We start from the raw sequence: 26448 nt of genomic DNA on the forward strand, positions 1-26448 counted from the left end.
TTCAGCGCTTATCAGTTTCTTCAATCTATTTAGACACAAATTTATACAAAAACGCCTTCGACAGCTCGCATTTATTTAGAAATTTTGTACAAAAATGCCTCAGACCGCACACTCAAAACTCCATCAAACAAAGATAAACCAGAATTCCAGTGAGCAGAACAGAACATAGCATACATTTAACAGTTATAAAATAGTAGCTGTTGGCTGCCATTGTTTCCCTTTTTCAACTTCTGTTCATATCTCCCAAGCATACATATTTCACCTGTGCATTAACATCGAGCATTAGTTATATAGCAAGCTACCTACAAGCAACAATAATTTTTAGAATATATTTGTTTATGTATAGAGATATGCAGTAAGATGAGTTATATAAGGTATTGCACTCACGTCAAGATATTCATCTATCCCGTACTTGGAACCTTCTCGTCCAAGACCAGACTGTTTTACACCACCAAATGGTGCCACCTGAATTGAAACAAATAAACAATAATTTATATCTAGAACAGTTGTGTATATTAATCGGTTAATAGATGCAAATATGACCCACCTCAGTTGAAATGATTCCTTCATTAACACCAACAAGTCCGTATTCGAGAGCTTCTGAGACACGCCATGTTCGTTGAACATTGTTTGTAAATATGTAAGCAGCTAACCCTGAATACGCACAATAAAGTATGTATTCTAATAAGTTGAACTGTATAATATTATTCTACGAGATGGTACATAATAAATTTTGAAAGAGTTTTTTATTGAGATTTGATTGATTAGGTTTGGTTGGCAGATAGTTATGAAGACTCACTAATTGAATAAAAGAAATGATAATAACTAATTTAAAAAGAAAATTGACCAGTTTATTCATTAGGATAGAACTACAGCTTGAAAAATGAACCTGCTTTGGTGTTGTTTGCCATGTGGATAGCTTCTTCCTCAGTTTTGAATCGCAAAATAGGTGCCACTGGTCCAAATACTTCCTCGCTGAGGTAATACAAATTTAATCACATCTCAAAAAACTAGACATATATATACAGTGACACAGTATAGCAGCAAAGTTGAAGTGGCAAACATGACATAGCATACACATGATGAAATTTAATTTAATCTTAAAAAGCTGCATATTCAACCTTCAATGTACATGAAGCATAGTAACTCAGGCACCAAATTGAATTTAAACACTTCACCACTTCCACAATGCAGTAAATGTACTTGTTAGAATTGGCAAGGATAATGACAGCATTCATGCAAATACAAGCTATACTCGGGATCCTAATATACTCCATCAGGATTGTTGAGCATACCCCAATAATCAGCACTGTTGTGCAGAATCCAATCAATTATCCCCAGTAAAATACTGAGAATTGAAGATACTTTTAACCAACTATCAAAGGATATATTACTATGGTTATCCCAATGCTTCAACTTAACAAGTAATTAACCTGAGAACCAATGTGGGAAAAACAAGGAAAGAATCGAAATAAACAAAAAAAAAAACACTATTAATCTACAAATCCTCTTGCATTCCAACTACTAAAGAATTATTATGACAGGTGTTTTTGCTACAAAAGATGAGAGAATAATTTATACTTCATTGAAATTTAATGCATGCTTAAGCCTAATTCTAGGCCAAGTTTCCTAGCAAACTAACGCCTAAAAGGGCCCAAGGAAAGAGTGCTTGGTTTGGTCATCCCAATAAGAGAAAACAAGCATTAAGAAAAGAAGTCAACATCTGCAAAATAATCCTAGAAAATAAAAAGGTGTCCAAAGAGTTCTATTCAAAAGAATTCTACAGAATGTATTGCAATCCAAATCCTTAAAAATCGTGGTTACTAGCAGTTTTTGGAGCAAAAGGATAAAAACGATGTGGTTTATTGAAAATTAGCACACGGTTAAGCACTTGTAACCCAGTTTTTCCAGCAAACTAAAACCAGAAAAAGCCCAATGAAATTTGACCATGTTGGGCTATCAACTAATACAAAAGAAGCCCTAAACTACTTATTTCAAGCAAATCCTACAAGAAAAAAGGTGCAGATGGAGTTTAAATTATCTTCATCTAACCCTCTGAATAAATGAGGCAAAAAAATTGGAGATTTACAGTCCCTGTTAATTAGTCAGTTTATGACAGCTCCCAGTCCATTTATCTTGCCGCAGCTTTTCGTATCATTAGTTATTTCAAGGAACTCTCTCAAGGGCATTCTATTTGCTAGATTTCTGAGACGGAATGTTATGTAACAAAATGCTGCAGTCTCCAATGTTTTAATTTAGTTTTAAATTTCTGTTAATTTCAGTTAATGATTTTGTATTAATGAATCGCTGCATAGGCGGCCTGTCTAAAATGTACCGTTTTGGGGTGTTCTAACCATTTAGTGAAACGGTGCAGATTGAGGGCAGCATTTATTACAGCTGCCAGGTTGTTACTCGATCCGTTATGCAAAAATACAGTGGAAAATTCTTATCTATTCTCTCCATTTTCTCTCCTCTTCTCTTTCTCTTCTCTGTAAAACCTTCTTCTCAATCCATTCTCTATTAAGGTATCAGAGCCACACGATCTTCATGGCCAATGTCGGAGTTACCACACGTTTGTAGAAGGAAAGAGCCAACTGCAAGCAGAGTTTTCTCAATTGGATGCCAAGCTCGATGCTCGTTTCAAGGAGATGCAACCTGAGGTTAGAGGTGGGGTTTGATCTGAGCTCCAATCTTTACTGGAACAATCCCTTGGGCAAACACCACCAGATAAGGGCAAGGGAGTTTTGGGAGAGCCCCCACCAGGGTTCCGTCCCAAAGAGTCTACTTATGTCTCTGTTTCAAATTTGGGACACTTGGGTATGGCTTCTCGAGCCAGCACCATGGACATGTCGGGCAAAGTTGTCAAGCTAGATTGTCCTCAGTTTGATAAGGAAGATTTTAGAAGATGGTGGTCAAAACTGGAGCAGTTTTTTGAAGCTAAATCATTACCTGGCCATGCTAAAGTACGAGTGGTGATGTTACATCTGGAAGGGAAGGCACTCAACTAGCATCACTTTTTCACTCAAAGGCAGGAAGGGCTTCATCAATTGACATGGGACATATATGCTAGGGGTTTACAGGAGCATTTTGGATCCAACACATTTTTAGATCTGATGGCTAAACTGGTCTCACAAACAAAAAGGGACTGTTGAGCAGTACCATGATATATTTGTAAGTCTTCTCAATCAATTACACTTACCTGAAAAATATGCTTTGAATATCTTCATAAGTAATCTTAAAAGTGAGATTGGTCAGTATTTAAGGCTTGTCAAACCTCAAACGTTGGTGGAAGGGTGCCAGATAGCTAGACAGGTCGAGAGTACTATGTTTAGCACATACAAAAAGCATAATGTGGTCGGGGGTGGAGGTTCCACTAAACCTCTTTTCTTTGAGTGTTAAAAGTTCTACTTCTGTTCAATCCCCAATGGATGTTGGAAAAGCTCTCTACAAATTTCAGTCCTACAAAGTCACTGTCACAAGCTGAGTTGAAAGGAAAAAAAAAATGCCTATGTTTCTGGTGTGCCTCCAAATATACACCAAGTCATAAGTGCATTAGGTCCCATTTGTACCCTTGGTAGAGACTTCTTTGGAATCAGAATGTGATGCTAAGACTTAGCCAATAGAGGTTTTTCAAGACTGCCTTAAGCAATTAGAGACAGTGGATCAAGACACTGAACCAACTTCACCCATTCCATCCATACATGCTCTCAAAGGATCCCAAGGTATGTAAGTTAGTGTTATGGGAGTCTCAAGGGCATCAATTTGAAACTGATTTCATGGTTTTATCAGTCAAGGGGTGTGATCTGGTACTTGGAATTCAATGGTTACTTTCAGGTTGTATGGAATTTTGGTGCTCTCACTATGCAATTTGAGTATCAAGGGCACTTATGCAATCTGCAAAGGATACTACCAAGGGGTCTACAGCTACTGTCAGGTTCCCAGATGTCTAAATGTCACAATATGATAGAACAAGGACCAAGTCCCATGCTATTAACCTCATATAGCCAAATATTAGTTGCCATGTCCTCATCACATTGTCAAGAACTGGAACAACTGTTACTCGAGTTTGAGGATGTCTTCCAAATGCCAAATGAACTAACCCCTCACAGATTACATGGTCATAGGATTTCCATTGGTGGATGAAACTTAGGTTATAAAGGCAAGACCTTATGGGTACCCTCCACTTCAAAAAGCAAAAGTTGAAAGGCTCGTCAATGAGATTGTTGGAATTCCTAAGATTAAGGACAGAAAACTTACCTTATTACTAGGAGTTCCCTTGTAAATAGAAACTAATCTCAATCACTGATTCTTAGGAAGTTACTGTTTTTTAGGGATTGTTTTCCTTGTTTGTGTGAATTCCTCTCTTTATAGGTGTAAACTAATTAGCAGAATGAATATAATCTTTTTCTAAGTTTCTCCATGGTATCAGAGCTTTAGGTTTCATTCGATCCTGCTCATTCGTCTCTAATCTCCCTTTCTAAAAATCCCTCCAGTTTAGTCCTCCTCCCATGGGTGACTTCAATGAAACTCTGTCTGAAACTGAGACTTCACAAATAATTCAGAATGTCAATCAGGGAATCAGTCAAGGTGAACTTAATTCCTCCCTTATAATCACCAATCATTGGCTAGATTGGAAGAACTTCTTGCAATGGTTTCAATCGGTCCTTATGGTGATTCGTGGTCATGGCAAATTAGGATACATCAATGGAGAAATTCCACGACCAACCATAGCTGACCTGACTTATGCCACTTGGAAACTCAACAACTCGATTGTAATAGCTTGGCTAATTAATTCGATGGAAGGCCATATAAGCCGCACCTATCTCTTTTTCAAAACTGCAAAAGACGTGGGATGCAATCAAAGAAAACTACTCGGATCTTGGAAACGCCTCCCAAGTATTTGAGATCAAGCTTAAGTTAAAGGATATCCGACAAGGGACACTCGAAGTAACTCAGTACTACAACAATCTGAAAATTTTGTGGCAGGAACTGGATATGTACTATGAGGCAGATTGGGGTAAAGGCTTAGAACACACCAAGTTTATGACTCACCTCAACAATGAACGTCTTTATGAGTTTCTAGCAGGACTGAACCGTGAGTTAGATGAGGTCCATGGCTGAATTCTGGGCAGATCACCTCTACCAACCATCGGTGAAGCATTTGCAGAAGTTAGAAGAGAAGAAAAGCGCCATCTTGTCATGATGGGAGACTCAAAGGAACCTAAACATGTGACAACTCTTGGCAATCGGTCTACTGAGACCTCTGCCCTCATCTCCAGAGGTCCACAGCCACAAAAACCACGTGTTGGAAATGATTCTGGATCAACCAGGCCATAGTGTAACCACTGCAACCGTGTTGGTTATACAAAAGAAAAGTGCTTCAAACTCCATGGCTATCTTGAAAAAAAACAAAAGGATAATAAGACTGCCCTGTTATCCTCCACCGCTGCAGATGATGTTCTTGATGTTCGCCTAACCAAAACCCAACTTGAGACTCTCCATAAGATACTTGGTACTTCCACTGCTCATGGATCTCTAGCCACCCAAGGTACTGCCCTCAATATTGCCATTGAATCAAATAATCAATCCTCTTGGATACTCGATTCAGGTGCCTCCGATCACATGACAGGTAACTCCACTTTGTTTCACACCTACACCCCTGACAAGTCCCGAATCCGCATAGCTGATGGTTCTTACTCACCTGTGGCTGGAGTAGAAGTACAAATAACAGAGAATTTTTCTCTCGATAAAGTCCTACATGTCCCAAACTTGTCCTGCAATTTACTTTCAATCAATAAACTTACTAAGGATGAAAAACTTCTTACTGAATTTTCTGCAATTGGTTGTGTGATACAGGAACAGAAATCGGGGAGGATGATTGGCACTGCTAAAGTTGATGATGGACTATATGTTTGGAATAAAGACAGCACACAAGGAGGATTGGCTCTATCCACTTCAAAAGAGGACACGATTATGTTATGGCACCGTAGGTTAGGGCATCCAAACTTTTTGTATTTGAAGAAACATCGTCCGCTGTTATTTCGAAATAAAAGTATTAATTCCTTGAAGTGTGAAATTTGCCAATTATCCAAACATACCCGTGTGCCATACCCATTAAAACTATATATCCAGTCCCAACCATTTTCATTAATCCACAGTGACCTATGGGGAGCCAGCCGAGTGAAAAATATTACAGGGGCTAGGTGGTTTATAACATTCATTGATGATCACACTAGGGTATGTTGGGTCTATCTCCTCAAAGAAAAATCTGAAGCACCCAAAGTATTCCAAAATTTTCACTTAATGGTTCGAACCCAGTTCAACTCTACCATACATACTCTCCACACTGACAATGGGAGAGAATACTTTTAACTCTGTCCTAAGCCCATACCTTTCTGACCAAGGCATCATACACCAAAGCTCGTCCTGACACTCCTCAACAAAACGGGATCTCCGAGAGAAAAAATCGACATCTCCTTCTGTAGCTCGAGCCATAATGTTCACCATGAATGTTCCAAAATACTTGTGGGGAGAGGCTATCCTCACTGCCTGCTATCTCATAAACCGAATGCCATCAAAGGTCCTCAATTTCCAAACACCTCTAAATACCCTTCTAAAGTCCTTTCCTCTATTTCGTGTTCCTAATCTTCTAGCCAAAATATTCGGTTGCAAAGTTTTTGTCCATAACCATCAACCAAATCAATCCAAACTTGATCCTCGAGCCCACACCTGCATCTTCATTGGATATTCCCCTACACAAAAAGGCTATAAGTGTTACTCACCAACCTTGCGCCAAATGTTTGTCTCTCGAGATGTTCCCTTCTTTGAAAATGAACCATACTTTGCAGCATCTCATCTTCAGGGGGAGACTTTCAATGAAGATGAGACCCTTAATACTCTCCTCATTATACCTCATGATCCTACAACTACTATCACAAACAAGCCTAACAACCAAGGTGCTATGGTAATCCCAGATTTAGAGACTGTTTCCCCTGTGCAACAAGAAATTAGCCCGATCATTCCCACTAACAATACCACCACCGAAGTACAACAGCCCCCTAATCAAGGAAAACAGCAAAAACATGTTCCCGAAATATAGGTTTACTCTCGACGGAATCGTTCTCCTAAAAGTAATACAGCAATGCCAATTGCATCCCCAACCGAGGACTGTTCTGAAACAGAAGTCTCACCTCCGTCACCATCCATCCATGGGCACAAGGAGCTGCACTCAACACCCTATTTCTCGATTTGAATCCTATGGAAATTTATCTAAGTCTTACAAAGCTTTTGTGACTAATGTTGATTCTGTAAAAACTCCACAAAATATAGAAGAGGCTCTTGAATCAGCTGAGTGGAGACAACTGTGATGGAAGAAATGAAAGCCCTCAAAAACAATGAAACATGGGAAGTCTCGGATCTACCTAAGGGAAAAAAAACAGTAGGATGCAAATGGATCTTCACTATGAAATTTAAACCCGATGGCCATATTGACCGATACAAGGCTTGACTTGTGGCTAAGGGCTTTACTCAAACTTATGGTCTTGACTACGACGAGACATTTGCACCGATTGCCACGCTAAACACCATTCGACTCCTATCTCTTGCTGCCAACTTTGATTGGTACTTGACTCAATTGGATGTAAAAAATGCTTTCCTCAACGGAGAATTAAGTGAGGAAGTGTACATGGATTTTCCACCCGAGTTTGAAGAAAGCAAGGGCCAAGTGTGTAAGTTGAAGAAGTCCTTATATGGGCTGAAACAATCTCCACGGGCGTGGTTCAGCCGATTTGCAAAAGCTATGACCAGCAGAAATTACATTCAAGAGCAGGCAGACCACACCATGTTCTACAAGCACTCAGAAAAGGGAAAATGCTGCATCCTCATCGTTTATGTGGACGATATAATATTAACAGGAGATGACTCAAGCGAAATTGTGAGGTTGAAAGAATTCCTTGATACAGAGTTCGAGCTTAAAGACTTGGGGAATCTTAAATACTTTCTTGGTATGGAGGTAGCAAGGTCCCAAACAGGTATTTCCATCTCCCAAAGGAAATATGTTCTTGATTTACTGTCAGAAGTTGGTTTGATGGGCTGCAAACCAGCCGAAACTCCTATGAAATTTAACCTTAAATTGGGAACTGATGAGGATGGAGAAGAAATCGACAGGGGAAGATATCAACGACTAGTAGGAAGACTCATCTACCTATCTCACACCCGTCCAGACATAGCCTTCAGTGTAAGTGTTATTAGTCAGTACATGCATGCCCCGAGGGAGAAGCACCTGGAAGCTGCATATAAAATATTAAGGTATCTGAAAGGGACTCCTGGTAAAGGCCTGCATTTCAAGAAAACTGCCAACCAGAATGTGGAAGTCTACACTGATGCAGACTGGGCAGGTTCTGTTAACGATAGACGCTCTACAAGTGGCTATTGTAGTTATGTTTGGGGTAACCTCGTGACGTGGAGAAGCAAAAAACAGTTTGTTGTAGCACGCAGCAGTGTAGAGGCAGAGTATCAAGCACTATCTCATGGTATATGCGAAGGAGTTTGGATACAAAGACTTATGGGGGAACTAAAAGTGCCTTACACCAGGCCTATGAAGATGTACTGTGACAATCAGGCAACTGTCAGCATAGCACATAATCCTGTGCATCATGATCACACCAAACATGTGGAAATAAATCGCCACTTTATAAAAGAAAAAATACACTCAGGAGAAGTGTGCATCACCTACCTACCTACTAGACAACAAGTTGCAGACGTATTAACTAAAAGTTTGAACAGAAACATGTTTGAAGAACTTATTGGCAAGCTGGGTTTGATAAACATCTACACTCCAGCTTGAGGGAGAGTGTAGGAATTCCTAAGATTAAGGACAGAAAACTTACCTTATTACTAGGAGTTCCCTTATAAATAGAAACTAATCTCAGTCACTGATTGTTAGGAAGTTACTGTTTTTTAGGGATTATTTTCCTTATTTGTGTGAATTCCTCTCTTTATAGGTGTAAACTAATTAGCAGAATGAATATAATCTTTTTCTAAGTTTCTTCAAAGATGCTAGAAGCTGGGGTGATCAGGGATAGCAATAGCCCTTTTTCTTCACGCATTGTGATGGTGAAAAGGAAGGATGGAAGCTGGAGGTTGTGCATAGACTACAGACAGCTCAACTAGCTCACCATCAAGGACCAATCCCTTATTCCCATCATTGAGGAGCTTTTAGTTGAACTTGGAGCAGCCACACATTTTTCTAGATTGGACTTTAGGTCTAGTTACCAATGCTCCCTCTAGTTTTCAGTCTTTGATGAACACATTCAAGAAACTTCTCAGAAAATCAGTATTAGTGTTCTTCGATGATATCCTTGTATGCTCCAGAGGTTAGGATGAGCACCTGAAGAATGTGAGAAAAGTTTTATAGGTATTAAGGAGTAACCAGCTATTTGCTAAGTTGAGCAAATGTAGTTTTGGCACAACTCGAATAGAATACTTCATATCATTTAGCAAGGCACATTATCCATTGATGAATCCAAGGTTGAGGGAGTTCTGAAATGGCCTATACCACAAATTGTCAAGGACTTGAGAGGGTTCCTTGATTTATTAGGGTATTACAGAAGATTTATCAAGCATTATGGGGTTATGGCTAGACCTTTAACTGCACTGTTGAAAAAGGATGTCAAGTGGCAGTGGAATGAAAAGGTTCAAATAGCTTTTGACCAACTAAAGCAAGCAATTTGCTAAGCACCAGTGTTAGTACTTCTAAACTTTCAAGAGGAGTTTTGTGTGGATATTGATGCATGTGACTATGGGATTGGGACAGGGTTACATCAAAAAGGCAGACCAATAGGCACCAAGCTCTATCCATTTATGAAAAAGAAATGCTAATTGTATTACTAGCAGTTAAAAAGTGGCATTCTTACCTTGTTGGGAGACACTTTCTGATAAGAACAGATCATCAAAACCTTAGATTTTTATCTGATAGACAGGCTATCACACCTTACCAGTATAAGTGGGTAGCAAAAATGTTGGGTTATGACTATTCTATCTCTTATAGGAAGGGAACCTTGAATACCGTGGAAGATGCCTTATCTAGGAGACCACATGAGGATGAAAGACAGTTGCTTCAATGCGTAGCTAGTACCCTTTGGTCTGAATTGTCGACTGAAATTGTTGATTTAAGGTTGTTAGACACTAAAATACAATAGTTGGTCTAGGAGGTACAAGCCAAACAAACACTCAAAATACACTTAGGATGGTGTAGTGTTAAGGAGAAAGGGCAAGGTTGTGGTAGGGAATAATCCTAACCTCAAAAGGAATCTCTTTAACTATTTCCATGCTGGTCTAGTAGGTGATCACTCTGGGGTCCATGTTACAAAGGCATAGGTTGACAAAGGCATAGGTTGTCTAGCCTGCTATATTGGAAGGGGTTATTTAAAGATGTAAAGCATTGGGTTAGAGAATGTTCTATATGCCAAAGGTCTAGGGCAGACCTATCAGCATATCCTGGCCTTCTCCAACCCCTCCCTATTCTTGAATGAGCTTGGCTGCTGTTAGTACGGATTTTATTGAAGGCTTACCAACTTCTAAAGGAAAAAGCACCATATTGGTTGTGGTTGATAGATTAACCAAGTATGGTGACTTCTTAACTCTCTTTCAGCCCTTCAATACAGTACATGTAGCCCAGGAGTTCTTGACTCAAGTCTACAAATTGCATGGAGTTCCTGAGCCCATTGTGTTTGATCGAGACAAGATATTTATTAGCACCTTTTGGTAGAAGCTATTCAAACAGATAGGAACCAAGTTGCAATCGTCCACTGCATACCATCCACAGATAGATGGTCAAACAGAAGCTTTGAATAGGTGTTTGGAAGGTTATATGAGGTGCATGATAGGTGAGAAGCCGAGTGAGTAGGTTAGTTGGCTCCCTCTAACAAAATGGTGGTACAACACCACAGACTAATTTGCTATACAGACCACTCCTTATGAAGCACTCTATGGCCAAGGACCTCTACTGCATCAACCCTATTTGGCTGGTACTTAACAAATGGAAATTCTGGACAGAAGCTTGCAGCAAAGGGAGGAAGCTCGACAGTTGCTCAGGTTCCACTTAAAGAGGCTCAAGAAAGTATGAAACAGTTTGCTAACTAAAGGCGATGTGACAGAGAGTTTAATATAGGGGACCTTGTCTATTTGAGGTTGCAACCCTATCAACTACATTCTCTAAGGAGGGTGGTGATCCAGAAATTGTCACCCAAATACTATGGACCCTACCCTGTAAAAGCTAGAGTTGGACAAGTAGTCTACAAATTGACCTTGCCAGCAAGATCAAGGCTCCATTCTACCTTTCATGTATCGTAGCTACAGAAATACATTGGTAATGTTCCTAGCTCACCTATGCTACCTTTAGTGGGACCTGATGGAGAACTTCCAAAAGTACCAATGAAGATTTTGGACAGACGTTTGGTCAAAAGAGGGAATCAAGCTACAACATAAATCCTCATAGAATGGGCCAATATTTTTTATAAGGACTCTAAATGGGAGAACTTCAATGATTTTTGCCGAGAGTATCCAATATTTGATCCTTGAGGACAAGGATAGTGTTCGAGGAGGAGTAGTTGTTATGGAACATGTTGTAGTCTACAACATTTTAATTTAGTTTCAAATTTCTATTAATTTCAGTCAATGATTTTATATTAATAAAACGCTACATAGAAGGCCCGTCTAAAACGTATCATTTTGGGATGCTTTTAACCATTTAGTGAATGGTGCGGATTGAGGGCAACATTTATGACAGCAGGCAAGTTGTTACTCGATCTGTTATTACTTCCTATTTAGCACCTATTAGGCTGAAAGGACGATTATGCAAAAAAAAAACAGTTGAAAATTCTTATCTATTCTCTCCATTTTCTCTTCTCTTCTCTGTAAAACCTTCTTCTCGATCCATTCTTTATCAAGGAATTCATGAACAATAGGTGACAAGTATCAATTTAGTAAATATATGATAAAGAAGAGGAAACCTCGATTACCCAATTACTTAACAAAATAATCATGTTGAAATACATTGCTACTAGTTAGAAATCTTTCTTTAAAAAAAATGAAAGCAAAAGAACTTGTTAGCTTTCTCACAACTAAATAGAAGTTTATGTTTTGATAAGCCTTAATATAACATTTAGTACTTGAACTTACAGTTTTTCCTAAATTAGTATCTAAGCTTTTATTTACCTAATTTGGTACCTAGATTTGATACATTTTCACTAATTTGGTTCCTAAACTTTTTTTGGTCTAATTTGGTACATAAATTTTTCAAACATTATACAAATTACGTCAATATATTAACAATGTAATTTATTTTATGAGGTGACAAAAATAATCACTATATAACCAATATGTGATAGATGACATGAAATTTCTTTTTTGTATTCCAAATATTCAATTAATTTTAGTTATTTTTTTAAAATTTAACATAATCAATTTTTTTTATTTTTGGTTTTTAAAACTTTTTTTTCAATATCCATTCATTAAGCATAGCTTGAAGCACAATATTTGAACATAGATTTCCTTTTATATTGATGATATTTTTGTGGAATTGAGGGCTTGGTGAAGACTAGGCCATAGTTCTAAGCATGCGGTCCCTCTTAAACTACCAATAATAGTCAAAGTAATCTCAACCCCAATGAAGAGTGAACTTTGAGCATATTATTTAGTGAAACTGAAGAAACTCCAAAAAAGCGCAATCATTCCTACATTAAATTTCTATGTCATCTGCCACATATCGATCATACATTAGCTATTTTTGTCCCCTCATAGAAAAGCTTAGGTACCAAATTAGGAAATAGCATAAGTTCAAGTACCAAATTAGGAAAAAGTGCCAAGTTCAAGTATCAAATTGGACAAAAAAAAAACCTTGGGTACCAAATTAGGGAAAATGTCAAATTTAGCTACCAAATGTTATATTAGATCTTTTAACTAACACATTAAATAAGGGAGTTAGCGAAGCCAAAGTCTCAATAATCACCATAGAGTAAATTGTGAACCCCACAAGACTAGAACTTTGTCTAAATTTTGACAAGCATAAAGCTTTTGGCAATGTAGAAGCAAGGCATAAAGACAAATCCATTACCTCTAAAACTCCACAACCCCCCCCCCCAACCCTCTAAAAAGAAAAGCAATCTTGAAAGGAAAGAGAATAAAGGCTGTTAGGAAACATTCCTTGAATTTTCTTTAAAAGGAACTCCTTAACTTTTTTCACTTCAACCAAACTTGAGAAAATGGTTTCTAGAATTTCGCTTTCCTTTCCTTCCAATTTCCTTTAGAGCAAAAAAAAAAAAGGAAAAAAGAAAATACTAAGGCTGCCAAAGAAGGCAATGAGGCATATTACTAGAGGAAGATGAACCACAAGAAGCCAAGGCATTATAAATAAATAAGAAACGATGAAGAAGAAAGAAGCCTATACTACAATTCAAAGTAAAATCTCCTTGAACAGTGCTCATTGATAAACAAATTAAAAGCATCATCCATGGGTTTTTGATTTCTTAACCAAAAGTGCAAGGCTGAAGGTAAAAGGTATGTAGGTACATAAGTGTATATGTATGCTTGTAACTTAGTACATTTTTTCTTGTTCTAATTTGGATTGAAGGCATATAAAATGGCTATACTTAACATTAATTTCCACTTATAGGAAGCAATAAACTCATTTAAATTCTTCTTAAGATTTTTCCATCTTAGAAAACAAAAACATGGAAATTATAATTTTCCCCAAACATTTGTTTAAATTATTTAATAGTATGGCTTAGGCAAAGCATTTATGCTAAGGTCAGACCATATATAATACTATCCAGCATAATGCATGAAAGTAGCTACAATCATGTCATATTTAGTAACAAATAAGAAATAACATGTCTTTGAGGACGTACCTAGCCAATAGCATCTCACTCTTGACATCAGTAACAATTGTGGGCTCATAGAAAGTCATTCCAAGGCTATGTCTTTTACCACCAAGAAGGACTTTTGCTCCCTTTCAAAAAATAATTATCAAAGATGAGATAAATTAAGTATTAACAGAAAAATATTCTCTTGGCAGTCACAGCGCCTCACAGGCAGTGATAAAACATAGCAACATTTACCAAAAGAGGGAAGGAGTGGTAGGGGCAGAACTGAGGAGACACTAGAGTTCATGCTTATTTAATCAAATATTAAAACTAAATATGCAGCATCAGGTAGTTAAATGTTTGCAAATACAGATGCGTCACCATTCCTAGCTACAATGAGATGATTTTGGCGTGATCTGAAAGAATTGCAACTCCTAATAATACAAAAGTCATATCTCAACCCCTTGTCACATGCATATTATTCAACATCTGATCAGTAAATCCAGAGTAGGATACTATGACAACTAGTAGCAGACTGCTGTAACATACATTCCAAAGCAGTAAGCAACAAAAATATAAGAATGAGCATGAGACACATAAGAATGTTTTTCCTGAAGTTTCATTGCATTCATATTAAGGCAACAAAAACCTTTAACATTAAGCTGATCTAAATTCCACGGTGTATTATCTAACATATTTTGATTCTTAATCTAGGGTTTTTAGGAGCATGGGATTTTAATCATATGGGTTTTGGGCCGAAAAACCGAAGGGAAGGAAATAAAACTTGAAAAATAGTGAAATTTAGAAACCTTTAGAGACCTGAACCAATTTCAACCAAAAAATAGGAAAATTTTGGTAACTTCTGCTATTTTCCTCCTCAAATTTATTTACTTAACTGAATACTTTGAGTTATCCATCATTATAGTGAATAAATGATCAAGCACAGTTATTTGAACCATACAAGACAATGACTTATTCCATGTTTTGGATATTAGATCTGATGGTTCAACCACTGATTCATTCAAGTCAATGTTGGATTCATAAAAATATTTTAAAATGTTGTGATAGTAATCTTAAGGATTAATGTATCGTGATTCTAGGGATTGATTAGCACAAAATTAAGATAAATAGGCTATGTAATCTTTACCTTTTCTTCATTATATATTTGACTATTAGTATAAATAGGTTTTGGATTAGGTTGTACAATTAAGTTGAATAATTTTAAGAGTATAAATTTCCCTTTTCCTATCTATTTTCCTTCTTTTTTCTCCATCTTTTTCACAGCTGTTACAGCCAAACAGTAGCTCAAAGTAGCAGCCCCTCTTCTTTCTTCTCATTCTCTTCTTCTTCTCTCAATTTCACATGGCATCAAAGCCTACCAATTCTCACCACCCCTTTTGCCCAGCCTCAATCGACCCTGCGGCTGAAAGCCCATCGCCGAAAACCGGACATGTGGCAAGCTTTTGCCTTTCTCCCACGTGCCGGTGCGTGAGCGCGTGTGAGACCCTTTCTAGCCACCGTTCATTGCCATGGATCTTCGTCAACATGCACTCCTCTCTGGACCACAATGGATCCATCAAGTTAAACCTTTGTTCTCTTCAATTTCTAGTTCTCTAGCAATTACTATTGTCAAACTTCAAGGTGGCAATAATTATATTTCATGGGCGGCTTCAGTTGAACTTTGGTTTACAGGACAAGGTTTCAAGGATCACTTAGAAGATGTTGATCAAATTGATGAAAAGAATAAAGATACCTGGGCCAAAATCGCATTCGCTTGAGCCAAAGCTACTCACTTTGTTTCAGTCTTGCAAAACTTATTACAAAGTGTGGGCTAAGGCTAAGAATCTGCACACTAGTGGCATTCGACAAATTTATAAAGTTGTCTAAAATCTCATTAATCTACAACAAAATTAGTAGGATATGGCAAACTACTAGGGTCAGGTCGAAACCTCATAGGATGAGTTTAATGTTCTCACGACGCTTTCTGAAAGTGTTATTGATCAGGAGCAGCAATGGAACAAATTTTTTATGGTACTTGCTTTGATAAAACTGCAAAAAGATGCAGCCTCAGTTCAAGACCAAATCCTTGCCAGCCCAACCATTCCTACCCTTGACAATGTGACGGCTCTATTGCTCTGAATCTCCTCAAACCAAACCCAAGTTGAGGCAGAATCCTCTGTGCTAGCAATACAAAACCCGGCCAATGAGGAGATAACTGAAGAGGAAGAGGATCTCGACCTAATTGTATGTATTGTGAAAAAAGTGGCCACATACGTGATACATATTGAGCTCTACATAGCCGACCTTCTCATAATATTCAGCCCATTGTTCATTTAGCCTACGTTCAACGAGATGGACTTCTTTTGCTTAGAATTGCTCAAGGGGCCAAATTATGATGAATATTGTATTGTAAAAAATGTGGCCACATACATGATACATGTTGGGCTCTACATGGCCAACCTTCTCATAATATTCAGCCCATTGTTCATTTAGCCTAGGTTTAAGGAGATGGACTTCTTCCACTTACAATTGCTCAAGAGGCCAAATTATGATGAATATTTACAATATCAAGTTTCCAAGCAACAATCTTCAACCATTCTTAATACTACACCTTCAAAACCCCCCTTTAGGTCTACTCCAGACAATCCACTATACATCCTCCTAATAATCCTCCTGCAAGTACTGAATAAGTGTGTAATCCAAGTGATTCATCTCCTCAACTACCATATTCTCCATCTTCGGTCATGCCTCAAGTAGAACTTCAAAAAGGTATATGTTCTTTTCGTAATCCTTATCCTATTTACAATTTTTTGAGTTGTCATCAATTATCACCCTCATATTATGCTTTCACCTCATCTTTATCCAATGTATCCATTGCTAAGACTGCTAGTGCAACAAAGGCGAATATTGGATGGCAACAAGCTATGGCGAAAGAGATTAACACCCTTCATGCTAATCATACTTGGGATCTTGCTCCCTTACCACCAGACAAAACTATTATTACTTGTCAATGGGTGTACACAGTTAAAATTTATTCTAATGGAAAGATAAAATGGCTAAAAACCCGTTTGGTTGCACGAAGGTATACACTAATTCCTAGTCTCAATTATAGAAAGATTGTCTCTCTGATTGCTAAAATTGCTTCGGTTCGATTACTGAATTCTCTCGCTACAATGAATTATTAGAATTTTTATCAATTTGATATTGAGAATGCATTTCTTCATGGCCATTTAAATGAAGTCTATATGGAGCAACCATCAGGTTTTGTTGCTCATTGTTGCTCAGGGGAAGTCTAGGTTAGTGTGTCAACTATGAAAATCTCTTTATGGCTTGAAACAACCTCCCAAGGCTTGGTTCGAGCACTTCAGTGTTGTTATTCAAGAGTTTCGAATGAAAGTGAAGTAGACCATTCAGTCTTCTATCGTCACAATAGTCACGACAAGTGCATCTATCTAGTTGTATATGTGGATTACATTGCTATTACAGGAGAGATAATCATAAAAGCATTTCACACCTCAAGCAACACCTTCTCAATCATTTCCAGACAAAAGACTGGGGAAAGTTGAAATACTTTCTTGGCATTGAAGTGGCTCAATCAAAAATAGCCATCACTATCTCTTAGAGAAAAAATGCTTTGGATATTCTAGAGGGAACAGCAATGTTAGATTGTAAACCTATGGAAACGCCTATAGATCCTAATATTAAGCTTGCTCCAAATTAAAGGAAGCCTCTAAAAGATTCTAGCCAATATCGAAGGTTGGTTAGGAAACTTAATTACCTAGCCATCACTCAACCAAACATCTCCTTTGCAATGAGTGTGGTTAGTCAATTCCTTCAGAATCCGTGTGATAGTCACTGAGATGCGGCAATATCATAAGAGTAAGAAACAAGGTCAAATTGTATCCAGATGTTGATTGGGCAGAATCTACTTCAGATAGACGGTCCACTTCAGGATATTGTGTTCTCTTTGGAGGTAATCTAATATCATGGAAGGGTAAGAAAGAAGATGTTGTGGCACAACCAAGTGTAGAGGTAGAATATCGAGCAATGGCCTTAGTTACTAGAAAGCTAATTTGGTTAAAACAATTGCTTTAAGAAATGAAACGGGAAACTATAATCTCAATGAAGTTAATATGTGAAAATCAAGCAACACTTCAATACAACTCGAATCCAATGTTTCGCGAGAGACCAAAACACATAGAGATTGATTGTCATTTTGTGAGACAAAAGATCGAGTCTAGATGCATTGCTACCAGTTTTATTAAATCAAATGATCAGCTAACAAGTGTTTTAACTAAGGCTCTCAGGAACCCTTGGATCGAGTACATATGTAACAAGCTATGAGATTCAGACTGGTATGCTCCAGCTTGAGGGGGAATGTTGAGATAGTAATTTTAAGGATTTAATGTATCATGATTCCACAGATCGATTATCACAAAATTGGGATGTAAAGAGGTTGTATAATCTTTGCCTTTTCTTCTTTTTATATTTGACTATTTGTATAAATAGGTTATGTAGTAGGTTGTATAATTAAGTTGAATAATTTTCAGAATACCAATTTCCCTTTTCCTCTCTTTTTCCCCTCTCTTCCTCCATCTTTTTATTGGCTGTTATGGCCAAACAGTAGCTCACAGCAACAGCCCCTCTTTCTTCTCATTCTCTTCTTCTCTCAATTTCATATAAAATATTAAAAAAAAAAAAAGATTATCTAAATAATTTTAGAAGTTGTATAAACTAAAAATTGTTCATTACCATTTTACAAGATTAGAAAAGAAAACAAATCCCTTTACAAAGAAATTTGACTTTTCATTTTTTTTATAATGTATGTTTGCTTTCACTTTTAAATGTTGAAATAGCTTTACAAGAATATTTTTTGCTTTTGAAAATATGAAAGAATCAAGTGTTAGCATCCTTGGATCAATTGCATAAATGTTCCAATTCAAGAACCACCCAAGTCAAAGGTCATCAGACTGCTCCAGTTCTAATAAATACAGTTTAGAGACCCATCACATCTGTGTATATAATCTTTTAAGCATTATATTCTTCTCTTATTTTTGTTTTTTCTTCTTTATTTACTCTTCTTTTTAATTAAAGACTTTCTTTGGAAACTTTAAAACAATTTGTACAAAAATAATCAAATATAAAAAATTATCATCTTATGCTTTTAAAAGTTAAAACTGAAAATATATTTAACTGTGTAAAAAAGGATAACTAATAAAATAAATTATACCAAACTTAACCCTGTGAAAGCCATAGGCAATCAATTGCTATAGTTTTAATTGGTATTTTTCTAGATGTTTCATGTCTAATCTTAATTCCTAACATGTTGCAGCAATAAGTTAAGAGATTAAACTATGTAAGTACTGATTAAGAATACACATATATAAAAAAACTAATTAAGAAGAAAACAAGTGTAATGAAAATGAGCACGAAAAACTATAACTATGAATTAAAAGGGAACTAATAAGCATAAAGAAAATTGATGGCTAAATGCTACAAACTAGTCTTACGCCAATCAGACAAGACTTTACTGAGCACAAAAATGCATCTAGATTTTTTTTTTTTTTTTAAACTGTGATTTTGAAAATATTTAAATTTTAATTAAATTTACCATAAAGAATGCCATTAATGAACAAATTAATCAACTCATACATCATCTAGCACCTAATGCCCTTAATGAACAAATTAATCAACTCATACATCATCTAGCACCTACCCAGTACCCATGTACCATTTTCCAGCTTTAACATTCGTCTGATTAAAGTGGTTAAAATACACATTCTTAGTTAATGCAAATATAGAATATTATATATATATAACCTAACAATTCTATCAAAGAATTAGAACATGCAATACAGTCTGTAGCTTCTCTAAGGTGGTTTTTGGGAACTTGGTTTTGAAAAATAGTATAACTTGTTTGACAAACACACAAGTGCAAAATTCATGATTATTATTAAAGTTCATGGATGTGTAGGATGCCTATTGAGTAGCGAATTTGGAATCCCTATACAAATTTAAGAATTTGAAATTCATGTTTTTAGACCTTTCAAATTTATAATCATGCTGAACCTCAACTAATTTACATATGATATAAGCATATATTTTTCACAATTTATAGAGCAAATGAAATCCAAATCCATATCTTCAAATTCATGTTCCCAAACATAACATAAAATAACTGGCAGTCAGAGTTAGACAGGACAGGTAAAAATTCAAACCTTTGACATCGCATCTTGAATGAATGTCTCAACCTGTGAAAAAGAAAAGAAAAATCCAAAGCTAAAAGATCCAAAGCTAAAAGATCATAAGAAATCCACTAAAAATAAAAGAATCATAGATAAGTTAATTGATAAAAACTGGAAAAGGAAGCAAAGTAACCTTTTGCACTGCAGCTTCATTAATTAGTGGACCCTACATAGGTAAGTATAGTAAAACAAAATTATTATCTTTAAGCTAAATTCACTTGTTAGACTTAATTAAAAGAAAAAGCTCCGAGCAACTTAGCATTATTACCAACATAACTGCATATCTTTACAAATCTTATGATTTGTTTACAATACCTCGAGAAAAAAGTTCAATACAATTTTCCATAAAATATTATCCTTATAAACTAAAGACTGAGAAACATAAAATGCATAGGCTCACCACGTATAAATGTAAAGACCAATTTGGCAACAACAATTAATATATGAACCACAAATGCATGGCTTAGGCTAACTACCTGGACCACCCCTTCAGTGAAGCCATCTCCAACTTGCAGATTCTGGACAGCTTTTGAAAAAGCCTCTGCAAACTTCTCATAAATACCTGAAACAAAAGGTAAATAAAAATTAAAGCAACTATATCTTCTTGTTTTAGAAATATCCTTGTATAATTAAGGAAAATACTGGCCTGTGGGTTTACAACTCAACTGCTCACATATCAGAAGTACAAAAGGAAACAATGTTATTTGTTTGTTTTCAAAAGGAAATAATAAGTATAATAATAAGTATTCCACTATATATATTTTAATTGAAATGTTAACAGAAGCTATATTTATTAGTCATTTTTTTAAAATATAAATTCTTGATACTAAATGTACTTTTATCATTTTTATTCTGTAGAAAAAAAATTACTAAATTTTCATTTGGCTAATAAATAGAAATTAGAAAAAAAATCCTCAGACATGACAACAGCAAATATTTTCTAGATCCAAAGGCACCCAAAGTCTCTCAATATGGGGAAACATAAAAAAAAAAGGAAATTGCTTACAGATTTCCATCAGAATACATTTACATCCATACCTTCTTGCACAATTACTCTGTTCGCACAGACACAAGTCTGTCCACTGTTACGAAATTTTGCTGCAAGCTGCAAATTGCATGGTATTGTAAATGAGGCAACAAAGATAAGAGTGCATACTCAAGTTAAGAATCAAATGAAAGGTACTACTGGACAGGATAGTAGAATGCATATTTACAGTTAATTTTCATGCATCATGAAAACTGAACAAGTCTTGTTAGCTTTTAACCAGCCTGAGTGTCAGTGTTTCTTTCAGTTGCAATCTTCTCAGATTATGACTTTGGGAAATAAAGGATCCTGGTCAGGTCAGCTTTAGATTCCAGGTTGATTTCGGGTTTCTGTTTCAGATTGTTTCAGCTCATGTCATTTCAGCTTCGAATCATTTAAGCTTTGAACCCTTATCGGGCTTGGGCACTTTTAGCTCTTATAATTTTTCATATTAATTCATAGATCTTTTGGTCAATCCAACTTGAACCAGGCTGAATTCAAGTGGTTTTTGGATTCAGGTGCGGTTTTTTCCACCACTACATGGACCAATACTGCAATGACAGATTCAAGAACAACCCTGAGAATTAGGAAACTAAAAATATGATCCTATAGCTAACCAAATTCCTCTTGCTCAGGCTGGAAGAGGAGGAAGAAGAAAAGGTGTAAGCTATGAAACACAAGACAATCGATATGGAGAGGAAGTTGGAAAAGTAAAAAGGAAACAAATAGATGTCAAGGAACTTTTTTAAGTACAATGAGAAACACAAATCATATGCTTGAAACTTGACATAAAGCGATGGTACAAAATCATGTTACTACTATCGCTATCCAGAATGGCAGCAGCCACACAACCAATTACAAGTGGAACTCAGGAATATCTAGGATGAGAATGCTATTGATGTCAATATATATCAAAGCTATTCTATTGAGTAAACTTACTGTTCCTTTAACTGCCACATCCAGGTCTGCATCATCAAATACAATGCAGGGGGCATTACCACCGAGTTCAAGTGATACCTAGAAAAGTTCAGAATATAGACAGTCAACTGCAGGATAATTTTCAAAACTACACTGATTTGGTGTACATATCCATTTCATAGGATAACCATACCCTTTTGACAGTCTCAGCGGCACCAGCCATTAACTTCTTCCCGACTGCAGTTGAGCCTGTAAATGTGATTTTTCTTACCTGGATAAGTAATAAGAAGCAGGAATATTTAACGTTCTTTAATTTATACATCCATTAATTTCTAGAAAGGAATCAGTTTCAAGTTAAGGGTAGAAGACCTGTGTACTTGCAAGTAAAGCATCACCAATTTTAGTAGCATTCCCCATAACCACATTTATAACACCCTACAAGATTGAAAGGTAAAATCTAATATGAAACAAATGAAGCAACATGAACGAATAACCAAGGATATTGCCCTGGAACACCAAAAGTTACAATGGAATATAAAGCATGATTAACAAGAGTATGTATTCAAAGACTAGTATATGTTGTTTCATGCTACAGGAATTTTGACCATAATTAGCAACATAATTGTTACTCACTGTTAGAAATTAAATGGGCAGAGGAAAAGAAGAAAGATCAGTGAAATTTTCTCACTTTTTCATATCATTAGAGAAGAATTTACAACCTATTTAAACACATACAATAAGAAAAAAAAAAGGAAACTAAATATTTAATTAGCTAAAAATCTGCTTGTCTAATCTCTAAAAATCTGCTTAATTTGTTAATTATTCAACACTCCCCCTCAAGCTGGTGCATCTCATGTTGGTGCATAGATATTACACATGCCCAACTTGCACACCAAATTATGATACATTCTGTTAGTCCTTTGGTGAATAGTCAGCTGTCTGTCTGTCCGATATCACATAGATTAGTCTCAAAGCTCCAGTAGTTATTATCATATGAGATATGAAAAGTCAGAACCTAGCTTTAGAAATGTTATTATTATATGATGAAACATTGGACATATACACATTCACACACATTATATATGTGCATGTGTATTCATGCAAGTATATTGTATGTGACTATCTATGCAAATAAATCTCTAGTTTGCAAATGGACCTAAGATATTTCAGTCATTACTTAATGATCACAATTGGTTTCTTGAACAAGCATTAAATTACCATTTCTAAACAAGCTTTCAATTATGATTACATGCTACCCAACAACATATAACTTGATGAATGACAAAGCCTTGTAAAAGTACAAAATGCATATAGAACTACCGGTGGAATTCCTGCTTGAAGGGCAAGTTCAGCTGTTGCTAAAGCTGTGAGTGGAGTAAGTTCGGAAGGTTTTACAACCACTGTACAGCCACATGCAAGGGCAGGGCTGACCTGATCCAGCCATGAGAAGGAACCTTTTAGCTCTTTAGCCGCCTGAGAAAATAATATGACCGAAATTTCTATATATAACACACACCTTTCTGGTGATCATTGCCAAGGGAAAGTTCCAAGGTGTAATTGCACCAACAACACCAACAGGCTGCCAAAAAGAAATGAAGAGAGTCAATACTGCATGAAAGTAAAAATACAAGAAATCTCGAACTACCTTTCAGCACTTGGCACGAAAAATATACAACAGCTTTGAATAAACCCTAGTCACCAAAAATAACTCTATATAACTGGTTTCTAGTGCATTGGCGCAATAAGATAGCTTAATAACATCAACAGTTGGGAGGACAGTCACTAAAAAGGCAGGAAAGTCATCCTCATCTGTTAATTCCCCCTGTATGTACCTATCGAGTTTATTTTGCTGAGAATAACTCCTTAAACCCTCAAACTTTTAGATACCAGAGGGTCTTGTATAAATAAGATGATTACGTCATGCGTATGATCAGAAAGTTGATTAATGAGATACTCTAGTTTATTCATAATGCTTGCCTCTACAGGGTGTTAGCTAGCATTTTGAACAAAAGCCTATTTCATACATGACTATCATGAGGGTAAGGTGCTCTTCCCTTGTTGTTTGGGCAGAATCAATACACCACCCCATGGTTTGGAAGTGGCATTTGGGTTCTGATGAACGCACATGAGCTAAAAGTATTAAGCCATCCTTCTAATTGTTGAGAGTGATTGAAAAAACAGGATCAGCAGTCTCGGACGGCAGATACTTCACTGATTTATGAATTTTAAATGCATGAGGTGATTCCCCCAAAAGGATCATCAAAAATTCCCATATGACACAAAAATGCAATCCAAACTTAAGAAGTCAAACTATTAAATGTTTATACAGGAAGTTTTGGATAGAGGAAGTAATTCAACTTCTCTCATCTTTAGTTCATGTTTTTCTTATCATTTTCCTTATATGAAAGTTTTTTTCTAGTACAAAAGGGCATCACTTATATTTTCCCTGTACAGATACAACATTGTACAAAGTACAGCAGCACTCTTAACAGTCATGTGAAAATAATTTCCCCTTCAATTATCGTCAACATACCAGATTCTTTGTTAGAAGACAATATCAAATAATAAGGGGAAATTCATTAAAAATTGTATGAGTAATCAAAATTTACATATTGGAAGAAATCAAGTGCAAGTGCCAGAGTAGCAGTTATACAGGACATAAACAAGACATATTTATCCTCACCTGCTTTAGAACAAACAGACGACGATCACCTAGAGTAGCTGGAATTATATCTCCGTAGATGCGCTTGGCTTCCTCTGCAAAGAACTCAATAAAACTGGCCCCATAGTTAACCTATAATGTGAGTCTTAGCATCAGAATTGACAGACGATAATGACCAACAGTCAAAGCCAGTAGCTCAATTTAATAACACTAAATTTGATTACCTCACCCAGGGCTTCTTTTAAAGGCTTTCCTTGCTCTAATGTTATTAGTTGCCCAAGCTCTTCCTTGTGGGCCATTATAAGATCATACCTGTTAAATACATGAGAAAGAAAAGCTGTTTAGTTGGTATCTGAAAACCAGCAATCTATATTTAATTAAGCAAGCCATAAGCAGAAAATGACTAGCTAAGTCTAACCAAATCACTAAATTCCGGGTACTAGCCATTCAAATAAGATAAGCATTCAAAGTTCCAAGCAACAAAATATCCTGCTAGTCTAGAACATTTTATCTAAAAGCAGGAGATTGTACTCCAAAACTTCGCTAAGAAAACATCTTTCATAGTTAAAAACACATACTTCAAATTCTAAGTGCACAAATTCTAAGTGCCCTCACCTATAATAGTTTATCAAAATACCTCAAGTTAAATGGAGCAGAAAGACATGGTTCTTTTCAAATAGGTCATCGTTTCAGATTTCAATACACATACACCATATAAAGAGACCATAGAACAGGGATAATACCATTTTCTAAGGTATTTGCTCCTCTCAGCAGCAGTGAGTTTACTCCAAGCTATGAAAATAATAAGGATCGTCAGTTAAACTTGATTTCAATCCCAATTAAACTTTGAACTCAGCATATGAAAGCTACCAACCAACAACAACCTCAATCCAATAGCTACATAATAACATCTATGCATAACATAATTAGGCCCAGCCGATAACATACATTTTGCTATTTAAGCTAAAATTTAACATGCTTCGTGCTATTTAATCAAACATTTCAAAAATCAGAAAAGTCAAATGTGTAAGCAAAAAACATGAAATGAGAGGGATTAGAAATGTTTATGACGTACAATTAAAAGCATCAGACGCAGAAGAAATGGCATCATTGGTCTCCAGAGTGCCCATAAAGGGAACCTCTGCTATAATTTCCCCAGTGGATGGATTGTTAACCTGGCGTGACATCCAAAACAAAGTGAAGTAAGACAAGGAAACACCAAAAGAAAAGAGAATATTGTGAAAATAAAGAAACCTGAATAGTTTTGGCATCATAAGCGTCAATCCATTTCCCTCCTATTAGACCCAGGGTTCGAAATATGGGGGATTTTTTAAGCGAAGAAGCAGCAGTACTCATCTGACGAAAACAAAAGGATCAAACAATGAAGAAGAAGAAGAAGAAGAAGAAGAGGATATGAATTTTACAGAGCCAAGTGAAGAAAAGAAGACCTGACGAGAGGCAGAGGGGCGGTGCGTGCGAGACAAGTGTGAGGTGAGAATCTTGGAAACTGCCAAAACTTGTAGCACCCTCATATCGTCTGCTGTCTTCCAGTTTCAGAGCGTTTCTTGCTTTGGGTAGTAGTATAATGATCTGTCTCTGTCTCTTTGCCACACTCTTGAGTTAAAAAGCCAGATGTTTGGTTCTTTCCCCCTCGCTTCCAATATCTTCACTCATCAAAAATAGATTCAATTCATTCCTGCTTTGCTTCTGTTCTGTTATTTTATTACGTTTCAACTT

General features: G+C 36.4%; 1 protein-coding gene across 1 annotated transcript; it reads right to left on the reverse strand.

The window, feature by feature from the left end:
- LOC107917888 (succinate-semialdehyde dehydrogenase, mitochondrial) lies at positions 1-26448 on the reverse strand. Its single transcript, XM_016847274.2, has 20 exons — positions 26160-26448; positions 25966-26067; positions 25787-25886; positions 25455-25503; positions 24936-25023; positions 24733-24843; positions 23566-23628; positions 23370-23480; positions 22419-22484; positions 22243-22320; positions 22071-22148; positions 21146-21212; positions 20584-20669; positions 20241-20273; positions 20081-20113; positions 13908-14008; positions 890-975; positions 548-654; positions 388-465; positions 1-262 (listed from the first exon to the last, which is right to left on the reverse strand). The coding sequence occupies exons 1-20, from the start codon at positions 26241-26243 to the stop codon at positions 224-226; spliced, it is 1560 nt and encodes a 519-aa protein (XP_016702763.1). The 5' UTR covers positions 26244-26448; the 3' UTR covers positions 1-223.

Source organism: Gossypium hirsutum, chromosome A01, assembly GCF_007990345.1.
Source record: "Gossypium hirsutum isolate 1008001.06 chromosome A01, Gossypium_hirsutum_v2.1, whole genome shotgun sequence".
NCBI lineage: Eukaryota > Viridiplantae > Streptophyta > Magnoliopsida > Malvales > Malvaceae > Gossypium > Gossypium hirsutum.

Excerpts from the sequence above, each read along its gene's own strand:
- LOC107917888 (XM_016847274.2), bottom strand. The coding sequence starts at position 26,243 with ATGAGGGTGCTACAAGTTTTGGCAGTTTCCAAGATTCTCACCTCACAC. Across the intron at positions 25,504-25,786 it reads TGCGTCTGATGCTTTTAATT|CTTGGAGTAAACTCACTGCT; the intron begins GTACGTCATAAA and ends TTATTTTCATAG. Across the intron at positions 14,009-20,080 it reads TTCAAGATGCGATGTCAAAG|GGAGCAAAAGTCCTTCTTGG; the intron begins GTTTGAATTTTT and ends ATTTTTTGAAAG.